A 12399-nucleotide genomic window follows, 5' to 3' on the forward strand; every position below is an offset into this window, starting at 1 on the left:
GCTCTGTAGGAGACTAGGAGCCTACACAGAGTGCTCTGTAGGAGACTAGGAGCCTACACAGAGTGCTCTGTAGGAGACTAGGAGCCGACACAGAGTGCTCTGTAGGAGACTAGGAGCCTACACAGAGTGCTCTGTAGGAGACTAGGAGCCTACACAGAGTGCTCTGTAGGAGACTAGGAGCCTACACAGAGTGCTCTGTAGGAGACTAGGAGCCGACACAGTAAGCTCCACCTAGCCAAAATATAGATATCTTTGCTAACAGAATATACAGACAAACTCCAATATTATAAATGGAAAAATACAAGATTAAAAACAAGACACAAAATGTAGTTCCCTACAGTTTTTATTAGAAGTAACTTATTTTACAACTTTTGTCTGTAGAAAGAAAATTGTGAAAAGGCTTTATGTACAATGATTTTTAAAACTACTTTTAAACAAGTATAGAAATTAATGATAGAAAATATCTATGACTGTTCTAATAATACAAGACCAATAAAATATCAGTCACATCCTCAGCTTCACAATAATGCTAAAAGGAAGTACATTTATTTTTGTCCATTTTTAGTAAATAATCATTTTAGAAACATAAGACTTCTCAAACAAATAAATCTAACCCAGGACGAACATATTTACAGGCATACGTTGGGAGTTTGAAATGTACAAAAAAAAAAGGAAATGTAATAGTGCGACCTTGGAAGGAAATGAATGGACCCAACTAGAATAATCACATGAACAGAACAACATTGCCTTGTAAATAACCTCTGGACTGAAATGAATACACTGGCAATTTATCCTCCCAGGTCTGAGAAAACAGTAACCGATTCCATTGGTTTAATATAATGACACAACTAAGGGCAGAGGAATGTTAGGCCGTCACCACCACGACTGGCATAATGGTGTCCAATAAGTATCTGTTCATGTTGTCACATGACACAAACACAAGAAACATGTGCTGAAGTTTTCACAATGTTTGTCAAATGGTTTTATATATATATATATATATATATATATATATATACACTGTATATGCCCATGGTATGTTAATAAAACACGAAGAAAGAAACGGTCATAGTCAGACAATACGCAGAGGTTTGCTGGATGGCCGGGAGTGTCATCCCCAGAGTATTGCCAAAAGGCTGGGAGAGTACAGCACTACATAGTAGTGTTCTCTCCTTCCGTGTCAATCTAACAAGTGTTCTGAGGATGCCACCCCGTGGCCGCCAGGCTGGAAGCTGCTGTAGATGCAGAGGAACCGTTCCCTGCATGTTATATAAACACCTCCCTTAGGAGTAACACGCCATCAGCAGGCGCAGCCCAGCAGCCACTCCCTCACACTGACCATAACGCAACTTCCTCTTTATCTCATGCATGGACATCATTACCAGGGCTGAATGAACCCAGTGTTTTCAGGGCCAAGCGCTGAAGCCCCATTTATACTTGGGGCAGTTGCACGTGCACTGAAAATAGCAGATCTACAAGCTCAAGCTTAGAGGCTTGTGAGCTTACAGATTCTGTATGTTCCATGCATGAAAGTTAGAAACTGCGTACAACTAAGTATGAATCAGGCATATGGTGGCTGGCGCACTTCTTCCAAATGCTTTACTAAACAAAAGGTGAACGGCAGATGGGAGCTGGAGAGAGGATGAAAGGGTTTCAGCGCCAGACTCGCCACAACAAGCAGACATGCTGGAAGGTTTGGGCATGAGAGAATAGCAGCCGATAAATGTAGCTTAGCACATCAAGGTGAAAAACAGTTATACGTGAACTCAAGAAATATACATATAAAAATAAAAAAGGATCAAACAATTAAAATTAAATGAATATTAAAAAGGGCAGTGACAGGCTGATTTTATAGGCAAAACAACAGGGCACAATAGCATTCTATAGCATTCATTAAAGTGAATTAAACATACTCCAGACGTGGAGTGATCTGAGGTGGGTCTAGAATTGGAGGCAAACTCCAGTGGAGTCCCACCAGTGTGCGAGTGGAGGGAATGAACAGCGATGCCTGACATTGGGTGTAATGAGAGACAATGATCTGAAACAATGTCAACGTCTCACAGGTACTCTTGCTAATAAAGAGGGTAAAATAAAGAACCATGAACCTATAAAGAACCATGAACCTTGAACCTATGTCTGATCCTGACCCACCGCGCCACCTGGGGAAGTGCTTCAAGAGACCCTCACATTCTTATTCATAATACTTCTATGGAATGTATTTTTTATATTTTCATATTTTGTTTAACCAGTTGTTGGCCTAAATAAATATCAGTCAAGATGCATTCTCCACTGCACTTTCTGTCGGTTGACGCAAGAGTGTAAAAGGATTTGTGTAAACCGCTACAGTAGGTAAGGAAGTGAGCAGAGACTAATGCTCATTTCCTTATACCGTTACACTGGCCTAAAGTAAATGTACTTACTGAAGGTGTTCTATGTAACAGGTGAGGGGGGGGGGGCAGCATCATTGTGAGAGGCCAGGACAGAAAGAGAGGGGGGAAAAGACACCTGAAAAGGCAGTTTGGAGAAACATAAAACAAACAATAAATAAGAAATAAAAGGAATTCCCTTCAACATTTGCTTCTTTTTTTTTCCACTTATCTACTTTTTAAAAAGTTTGTTAGTTTTCAGGAGAGCGTCCCTAAGTCTTTGAAATAAAAGACTTGGTTTCTTCATATACTTTTTTTTTAATAATAAAAAACAAGTCCATCTGTGACAGAATAAGTCTTACTTCATTAAATTGTCTGCTCTTTTTATCCCAGACAACACACATTTTTCCCTTTACTCTTTTCTCTGCAAACATCACTAGCAGACGGTCCTCTTGATAAAACACAGTCAATCCACATCCAATGAAAATCTTGGAAACAGGCTGACACATAAAAAAAAACACAGACAGGCTCATAGGTCTGTCCACTCATTCTTTTCACCCCAGTTCCTTTTTTGGGACCTTCACGCAAACACCTGCATCTTGCCGTTGGTCTCCGGGGCGTGGGGGATTTGGGTCTGGGCTGGGCCGGCTACTGCCGGGCTGGGGGTGGAGTCTGACCAATCAGACACGCAGTGAGGGGAGGGGCTAGACCAGGGCTCGGGAGACTCCGGGGAGGGCGTCAGGTACGGGTGCTCATTGGTCAGGTGATGGTAATGCTTGGGGGTGGCGTCTAAGGCGGAGGAGTAGCTATGTTGAGAGGGAGGGGTGGGGTAATCCTCCAGGCTTGCCTGGGGGGGTGGAGCTTGAGGCGGCTGGGCTACTGGGGTGGCCGACTGTTGGGGCTGGGCTGCACTCTGGGGCTGGGGAGGCTGCTGCTGCTGCTGCTGCTGGAAGAACCCTTGGGGAGGCTGTGAGGTCTGGGGGGTAGGCGGGGTGGAGGTGCCCATGCGGGCCATACTTTGCTGGGCGGCCATGGAGTGACTGTGAAGCTGCTGCTGCTGCTCGGCGATGGAGGGCAGCTTGACGGGGCTGATGGTGGGCGTGGAGGTGATGGGCGTGGGCTGGTGGAGGTGGTGGGCGGGGCTGATGGTGGGCGTGGAGGTGATGGGCGTGGGCTGCAGCATGGCGGCGCGGTACATGTGCTGGTGCAGCTGCATCATGCTCTGCTGCTGCATGGCGGGGCTCTGGGGGACGTGCATGCTCGCCTGGCTGCTCTGCACCAGGTTCACCACCTGCTGGCCACACTGGGTGGTGGGCGTCATCCGGCTGTGCCAGTCGAAAGGCACGCTGACAGGACTGACCATTCCCATGTTGATCCCCATCTGGCCCGAATTGAGCAAGTAGCCGCCGTGGTTGAGGGCCGACGCCATGGAGACACGGCCCTGCATGGACATCCCTCCGTCTCCCAGGTCGCTGAGCTGGGCCAAAGACACTGCGAACTGGCCTCCTCCCTCCATCATGCTGCTGTGAACCATGGGCGTACTGGGGACAGACATGGAGTGGAAGAGCCCGGGCGAAGGCTGCATGGCCACGGGGGAGGTGGGGTTAGTGATGTAGCCGGCGTTGCTAGCTCCACCACGGGGAGAGTCCAGTGAATCGACAGGGGACAGGGTGACCGAGCTCTCCAGCAAGGCGCTCTGCATGTCCAGGGTGAGCTTCTTGTTGCGGGCCTTGACCGAATCCTTGAGGATAGCGGCATGTTGGCTTCCCAGGCTGGAGCCCTTGACTCCGGGCCGGCGGTTCTTTTTACCCTGCGGGGTGGTCTTTAGGCTGGGCAGGAAGGCACTGGGCGGGCACATGAGGGGAGAAAGGGTGTGTCCCCCGGCCAGGTGGTGTCCAGCCCCTCCATGGCCCTGGGGGCTCCTCACTGTGTTGTACTCGTCCAGCAGCTGGACAATGTCGTGGTGCATGCGATCCTGAGCGATGTCCCTCGGCAACCTGTCCATGTGGTCTGTGATCTCTCGGTTTGCAAAGTGGGCCAACAACACCTTCACGGCCTCACAGCTGCCCTCACGGGCTGCAAGGAAGAGAGGGGTCTCCTCCTGGAAACAAAAACAATACAAGGAAGAGAGATAAATAAGTGTGTTAGATGTAATAATCATTATCCTTCCAAAGATAAAATATACTGTCATTGGTGTGGTAAGATGAAGATAATGGATACAAAGCTGCAATACCTTGAGGTCTTGCATATCTTTATTCGCTCCATTCTTCAACAGGGCAATGGTGGCATCCATGTTGTTGACAGCAGCTGCCCAGTGCAAGGCAGATTTACCTGAAGGAGACAAGAAAACGCCAATGAAAAAAACGTCTAGCTAATGTCCTGCTCAGAGGTGAATATACAACCACTAAACAGCAGCGGGTTCTTACCCAGTTCATCCACGGCATTGACGTCAGCATGGCAGGTGATCAGCTCCTCCACCATGCCCTCTACAGCCAGCCGTGCAGCCAGGATTAGCGCGGTGGAGCCATCGTACATCCGAGAGTCCAGATCTGTGGCCCGGGTTCGTATCAGAATCTTTGGTGGTAGAAAAGATTTAGAGGCAGCGTTAACAAGATAACACTCACGGTACATGTGTTGAAGGATGTTCCAAAATGTCTCACTGTCGTATAATACACAGTGCATGTTATGTCTTGATTATTGATTTATTTGAAAAGCATTCATAAGTATATATACTGAATATGTGTTTGTCTACCTGGAAGACACCCTGGGCATCTGCGGCCACAGCTGCATGTAGCGGACTGCGTCCTGTGTTGTCCTGGGCGTTGGCATCTGCCCCGGCATCCAGCAGCCTCTTGGCGGCATCGGCGCGAGCGTAGCGGGCGGCGAGGTGTAATGCCGTCTCGCCCGTGCGGTCCGTCTGAGCGGCCAGGGACGCACCCTGGTAGATGAGGTCAGAGATTATGTTGGCCGAGCACTCCTCCGACTCATCCTCTTCGGCCACCTCCGGCTCTAGCCCGCCTCCACAGAATGACGCCAGCATCAAAGGAGTAAAGCCATCTGCTTCCAGAAGAAGCAAAACACAAGTTAATGTACTGATCCAACCACAGGAAATGATAAGAGGAGATTACTTGCATTTAAATAAAACACATGTAATGTATGGATCATGCTGACCTGGGCCTCGGACATTGACGTCCATGCAATCACTGTCATATTCTCCCTGGGGTGGGGTGAGGGCCATGGAGGGTGGAACACGGATATCTGCGGCTGCCAAGTGATGCTGCGTCCACTGTCTGCTGTCCACTGCATCTTCGCAGTCCGACATCATACTCGGTTCCTCAACCTGAGAACGTAAACATGCGACAAAACATGATTAAAACATGATGAACTGCTGCAAGTAGGAATGAGGCAGGCTGCACCTGCAGCTTCATGTTTTGGGACAATGAGTACAAATAAAAACTGTACCTTAAGTCGTTTTGCTTCTGGGCAGTCGGTGTCTATCCATTGGTCACTATGGTCTCCAAGTAGAGACTCCTCTGCAGTTTTTGGCATGTGTCTGTATGATAGCAGCAGACATGAAATCAATATTACAAACACAACAATGCAACCTAGATGTTTACCTAGTTGAGCTCTCCAGTTTGTTTTGGTGTTTTCAGCACCCTCTGGTGGACACATTTGCTGGCAAACTGACTAGTCATGAGTCTTAATACAATATTTCCACAGCAATTCACCACAGACAAAAAGAGAGAACAGGCAGTCATTATACGTGGTGTGTAATTGCACACAAATAACTCACTTCATGCCCAGAGCATCCTGGCCAACAGGTTCCCTGCGGTTCTTGTTACTGCTGGGTTCTTTCTTGAGGAAGAAGCCCTCTGGGAACCACAGGGTACTGTGCTCTCTCTTCCGACGGGCGATCAACATGCCGATCATCAGGATCACCAGCAGGAACAGAGAGGCGATGCCCACCAGCATGATCTTGCTCCACTCAAAGTTATCAGTTGGGACAACGATCTTCTCACCTTAAGGAAGGAGAGAGAAGAAACATCAGGCCTAATCCCTAGCCTGACACTCAGTCTGAATTTACATTTGGTTTCACTATATTTTTTGTATGCGAGTGCTTCCCATTGCAGCTAACTTTTCAAAGAAGAAAATTACTGATTGCTCTAAGGCTATAAAAATGATCAATATTAGAGAGTCTAGTGCTTTTATATGCGTTGTAATCAAAAAGTCCCAGGCAGTATCATCAGCTTGGACCATTTTAAAACATCTGGTAAAAAGGTAGCTTGTGAACATATAGGTTTTTTCTTTTATTTTTTAAGTCTATAAACTATGAAGCCGGTTCTGTAGGAGTCCCAATTGCAGCCATGAACAGGCTTCACTGGGGGGTTATCTTTTAAGTAACTCCTTGTGAACTTTAGATAGAATAGTTTGCAAGTCTAGGGTGTTCCCGTGAATCTGTGGTCACTGGTGTTAAATCCAACCAGTCTCTAGCTCCATTTAACCCATTCTGAACGGGCACCCATTTTGGTGTCAGCATCATGTTATGCTTTAGCTATTGAAAAATAGCAGATCTACAAGCTCATATCGCGCCACCGAGTGGCGCGATACGAGCTTGTAGGTCTGCTATTTTTGAAAAATCAAAGAACGACTGACATAGAAACATAGCTTTATCAGAAAACTGTCAGGATGTAGAAGACGTTTATAGAATCTGATCTCAGGTCAGAATGGGTTAAATCCAACCAGTCTCTAGCTCCATTTAAAAATGTTATATTATATTATATGAGGGAGAGGGTTATTGCAAAGCGATGTACTACTGGTGTTCTCCACTCACCTCTGACTTCTTTGAGGGGGTACGGGAAGCGGAGCATTTCCACCGCTGAAAGGGCGCCTAGGTAGTCGGCAGCACTGTCGGCCGTGGGGAAACAGTCCTCTGAGCCCTGAGAGCACAGACGGTTGTCTATCTCCAAGTAGACGATGGATCTGCAGGAGTAACACAGAGACACATTTACCGTTAGTCATCATACAACCCACAGGGAAAGACCTTTTTTAACCCATTCTGACCTGAGATCAGATTCATACGAGGTTTCCACTGGACACACACTGGTCTGATTAACCCATTCTGACCTGAGATCAGATTCTAAAAATGTCAGTCGTTCTTCGATTATTCAAAAATAGCAGACCTACAAGCTCGTAGCGCGCCACTCGGTGGCGCGATATGAGCTTGTAGATCTGCTATTTTTCAATAGCTAAAGCATAACATGATGCTGACACCAAAATGGGTGCCCGTTCAGAATGAGTTAAATATCCTACAAGCATGTCCGACTCACCCAATGACCTCCTCGTTTGGCTCCCTCTTGAGCTCTCTCTTGAGCCGGGCCTCGTTGCGGGTGTAGGGCAGGATCATGGCCTTGCCGTTGTCGTCCAGACGGAAGCGCAGCGTGGTGCGCAGGATGGCACTCAGCTTCTGCAGGAAGGCTGTGCTGGTGCGGAGGAGCTCCTCTGGAGGCAGCAGGACCACTAGAACCAGGACCCCGTCGGCCAAGTGCTCCGGAACCTTCCCTGCACAGTCCAAGCCGTCCCAGCCACACTCCTCTGTGTTGCAGCCCTGGTCACAGCGCCCATCGGCATAATGGTCGATACAGTAGATTTCATAGATGGGACTGGGAGAGAGACACACAGAGAGAGAGGTTGATGCAACGTTAATTCTAAGATTCTCTTCACAGGCATACCTTGGAGACCTAGAGGAAAGGAAGGAATTTGAGGATGTTTGGATTACAAGACGTGGCTTACTTGCAAACTCTCTCCTTGTTCTTGCAGTCAAAGTTGTCATAGAGACATTCTGCGTTGTTGCAGGATTCATCGCACTGGCTGTTGTTGAAGACGCGCCAGCAGCGAGGGTCCGTGCAGCGAGCCCACGGGTTCACCGCCAGCGAGCAGTCGCCGCCGTCCCAGCGGCATGACGGCGTGTTGCACTCCTTGTCACACACTCCATCGTTGGCTTTGCCGTGGCAGTCGGCCAGAGGGCAGGAGGGCGGCGGCAGCTCAGCCAGTCTGCTGCTCTGCTCGCAGCGTTTGCCCGTCCAGCCGCCAGAACACTGGCAGTGGAAGAAGGGGAAGTTGGTCTCCTCTGTGCACAGGCCTCCGTTACGGCAGGGCTGGGAGGAGCATCCCTCGTTGCTGCGGTGCTGACATTGGGGCCCGGCGTAGCCTGGCTGGCAGGTGCAGCGCGCTCCCCGTGTGGTGAGCGCACAGTTGCCTCCGTTGTAGCAGGACAGCTCTCGGCAGGACATGCTCCGTTCACAGGTAGGCCCAGCATAGCCCTGAGGACGCACACAACATCATTGAGAATGATGCAAGCACAGAAAACCAAACCACTGTTTTAAACCAATTCTCATGACCCTGAATGATGTTCACGTGCACTACTGCACTTACAAGCTGACAGGTGCAGATGTATCCTAGCGCTGAGCTGCCGGACACAGAACAGGCCCCTCCATTCTGACAGGGCTGAGACTCGCACACGCTGTACCGGCTCTGGCACCTCCGACCTGAGGAGAACATGGAACTGGTGTTACAGCGCAGCCACCAAAACAAATGTGCACTGCACAAACACATTTACACGTATGTGCAGAGGTTAAGAAAACCAAAAGGTTCTGACCTGTAAAGCCAGGCTTACAGACACACTGGTAGTCATTGGGCAACTGGATACAGTCGAGGCTGTTGGTGGGACTGCAGGGGCTGGACAGACACTCGTTGATGTCTCCCTCGCATCTCTCTCCGGTGAACCCAGGGGGACAGTTGCAGCGGTAGCCGCCCACTCTGTCCACACAGGTGCCATTGTTAAGGCACTTAGGAGGAACTCCACGCAGCCTCAGCGGTGACGCACAGTCGTCCTCATTGATCTCGCACAGTACACCTTGGGGAGAAAGAGAAATAACTGAATGAATAACTGAACAAACTGCAATCCCTCCCAGCCACTTCACTTATCCTACTTAAGTTGTTTCTATTTCGGAGCGAGTCTGTCATTACCTAATGTTCCAGGAGGGCAGGAGCAGATGTAATGGCCCACCAGGTCGATGCAGGTGCCTCCGTTCTGGCAGGGATGAGACTGACACTCGTTGATCTCCATCTCACAGTTCTCTCCGGTGTAGCCTGGCATGCACTGGAACGACCAGATCAGGGACATTTAGACAAATGCTGCGATGGTGAGGAATCATTTGAAACACTAATGGCTACTTGACACTGAAGAAGACGATGTGCTGGACTCACGTCACACTGGTATCCTCCAACATAGCCCCTGCAGGTGGCCCCATTGTGGCAGGGTTTGTCTTCACAGTGGTCCACCTGGCTTTCGCAGTAGCTCCCAGTGTAGTCAGCAGGACATTTGCAGTAGTGAGTGTTCCCGGTGTTAACACAGTGGCCGCCACGGTGACACAGCTCATCCGTTTGAAGACCTGGTGGGGAAGAATGAATTAAGACATGACACCTTTCTTCATGAGTACCAGAATAATGTTGCCACAAAGACAGAAGAAAAACACGGGGCAGACCCTTACCTCTGTGGCGAGCTGCTATCTCACAGGAAACCCTGGAGATGTCGCAGTAGCGTCCGGACCAGCCGCCAGTACATTCACAAGTGAAAGAGGCGTCCTTCTGGCGACATCGGCCTCCATTTTGGCAGGGAGAGGAGCGTCTGCACCAATCCACTGATGACTGGGATGGAAGGAACCAGATGAGAGACTTGTTCAACATTCTTATTCTCAGCACAAGGAATCTTTTCTCTCTCTGGAAAATACTCTGTGTTAATTGAGTTTCTCTGTGTGTGTGTGTGTGTGTGTGTGTGTGTGTGTGTGTGTGTGTACCTGGCAGCGGTTTCCAGTGTAGCCCTTGGGGCAAGAACAGCGGAAGGACTCCAGTGCATCTTGGCAGATCCCTCCATTCAGACAGGGCTGGGAGTCACATTCATTCACCTCGTACTGGCAGTGGGAACCGGTGAAGCCAGATCGACACTTGCAGTCGTAGCCGTTGATCTTATCTGTGCAGGTCCCGCCGTTGAAACAGGAGCTGTGGGCATACCGCAAATGATCGTTTGATTCCAACATCGTCCACGCAAACGATTCACGGAACACTATTCGCAACCCATTATGCACACTCCAAAAGTTATATCTAGTCACCTTTCAGTGCAGTCGGGGATGTTGGTCTCACAGTAGATGCCAGTGAATCCAGCCCGGCAGGTGCACGTGTATGAGTTGACATAGTCTGTGCACGTGGCAGCGTTTTTACAGGGCGAGCTCTGGCACTCATTGATCTCCGTGGCACAGCGGGGCCCTGTGAAGCCTGGCAGGCAGCTACAGTGGAACGAATTCACCTCGTCAGTACAGGAGCCTCCATTCAGACACGGGTCTGAAACAAGACAGAGAGAAAAGAGCCGTCTTGTTAAATATGGAATGGATACAGTAACAGGACATGCATTGATTAAATATGGAATGGATACAGGACATGCATTGATTGCATACACATCCTCAGTGTCCCGGGTCAGTCATGGGGAGTTACAAAGGTATAAATGAAGTATTGTGTCTGACATCTTAGATGTACAGTAGTGATGTTAAACCAGTGTGTTGAGCTTGGTGGCCACTCACTAGGGGAACAGTCATTGATGTTGACCTCACAGGTGGGCCCTGTATATCCAACTCTGCAGGCGCACACGAACGCTCCTGGTGTGTTGGTGCAAGTTCCACGGTTCTTACAGGGGTTGGAGATGCACTCATTCACATCAATGTTGCACAATTGACCTGGAGAGCACAATTAAACAACACACGTTAAAGTACAATTCTGGAACATAACCTATGGTTCGCTCTTAATATTTCAGGTGACCTTATCTCACTTTTGTTTTTGTTTCTTATCTCTCTCAAAAGGTGTGTCTTCCTGACTAAATGGGAGGAAAACTTTCTCACCAGTTTTGGCATCACTGCACTGGCTTCCGGTTGTTGTCTATAAAGCTCTCAATGGTCTCGCACCTTCCTACCTACATGACTGCCTGCCTAAATATGTCCCAAACCGCCCCCTACGGTCTTCCACTGCTGGCCTGCTCGCTTTGCCTAAAAAAATGGCAACTAAAAAATACGGGGAAGCAGCTTTTTGCTTCTACGGGCCGTCGGCATGGAACAAGCTCCCTCTGTACCTTCGTCAGGCAGCCTCTGTAGACATTTTTAAAGCTCAGCTCAAGACCCACTTCTACAACATTGCTTTTAATTGATCTTTTAGTTGTTTTTATTTTAGTTTTTGTTATTCATGTCCTCACTGTATTGCATTACTGTCGTTGCCTTGCTTTTCTTTTATTCTCCATTGTTCTGTAAAGCACTTTGAGCTGCATTTCATGTCATGAAAGGTGCTATACAAATAAAGTTTTATTATTATTATTACCTTGCCATCCTGGTTGGCAATTGCACTGGTAGCCCAGGTAGTCCGGTGTGTTTGTGCAGAGGGCGTGGTTGGCGCAGGGGTTGGGGGAGCAGGGAGTGAGGACCTCAGCACAGGTGGGCCCGCTGTAGGGAAGCTCACACATACAGGTGAAACTGGCCACGCCGTCCACACAGCTGCCTTTGTTCAGACAGGGGCTGGACGCACACTCGTTGATGTTCACCTGGCACAGGTTACCTAGGAAACAGGAGGACCGTTACATTTTAGATGTGACATGGACGGTGGTCCTGGAACCCAGCTAGTGTCTAACCTGTTGGATTCCACAAACATATTATGAATGCGTTCTGTAGTTCTCCAGATATCCACTAGAGGGAGGTATGAGAATGTCATTCAGCACAACAGTAGACTTGGTGGGGTCCATTTAGGTGCAAATCATTCAATTCTATGACCAAGTTTTTAATCGAGGCACATCTACTGTCAAATCTCTTCCCTTCTTCTATGGTGTTTCTTTTTTTAAACAACAATATTGAATGTTCAATAAAAAATATTGTAATAGAAAATTGTATACAAATCTAATCAAAACTATGCTAGTATATATACGTGTCTACTCTTGACTCCT

At 48.5% G+C, this 12399-nt stretch overlaps 1 protein-coding gene across 1 annotated transcript in view; it reads right to left on the minus strand.

Moving 5' to 3' along the window:
- Positions 1-325: 325 nt before the first annotated feature.
- The window catches only part of notch3 (notch receptor 3), a 43392-nt gene continuing 31318 nt past the window's right edge, over positions 326-12399 (minus strand). Inside the window, exons 15-33 of the mRNA XM_083780223.1 lie at positions 11784-12017; positions 11000-11152; positions 10535-10763; positions 10223-10424; positions 9917-10073; positions 9633-9817; positions 9393-9525; positions 9022-9279; positions 8799-8911; positions 8157-8686; positions 7694-8026; positions 7198-7346; positions 6160-6385; positions 5829-5919; positions 5538-5706; positions 5119-5423; positions 4793-4940; positions 4600-4697; positions 326-4467 (exon numbers count right to left, since the gene is read on the minus strand). Of these exons, the coding sequence (XP_083636349.1) occupies positions 2947-4467; positions 4600-4697; positions 4793-4940; positions 5119-5423; positions 5538-5706; positions 5829-5919; positions 6160-6385; positions 7198-7346; positions 7694-8026; positions 8157-8686; positions 8799-8911; positions 9022-9279; positions 9393-9525; positions 9633-9817; positions 9917-10073; positions 10223-10424; positions 10535-10763; positions 11000-11152; positions 11784-12017 (5234 nt within the window). The 3' untranslated portion in view covers positions 326-2946. The remainder of the gene's footprint in view (positions 4468-4599; positions 4698-4792; positions 4941-5118; positions 5424-5537; positions 5707-5828; positions 5920-6159; positions 6386-7197; positions 7347-7693; positions 8027-8156; positions 8687-8798; positions 8912-9021; positions 9280-9392; positions 9526-9632; positions 9818-9916; positions 10074-10222; positions 10425-10534; positions 10764-10999; positions 11153-11783; positions 12018-12399) is intronic.

Source organism: Protomyctophum parallelum (assembly GCF_964188405.1).
Source record: "Protomyctophum parallelum genome assembly, chromosome: 13".
NCBI classification, from domain to species: domain Eukaryota; kingdom Metazoa; phylum Chordata; class Actinopteri; order Myctophiformes; family Myctophidae; genus Protomyctophum; species Protomyctophum parallelum.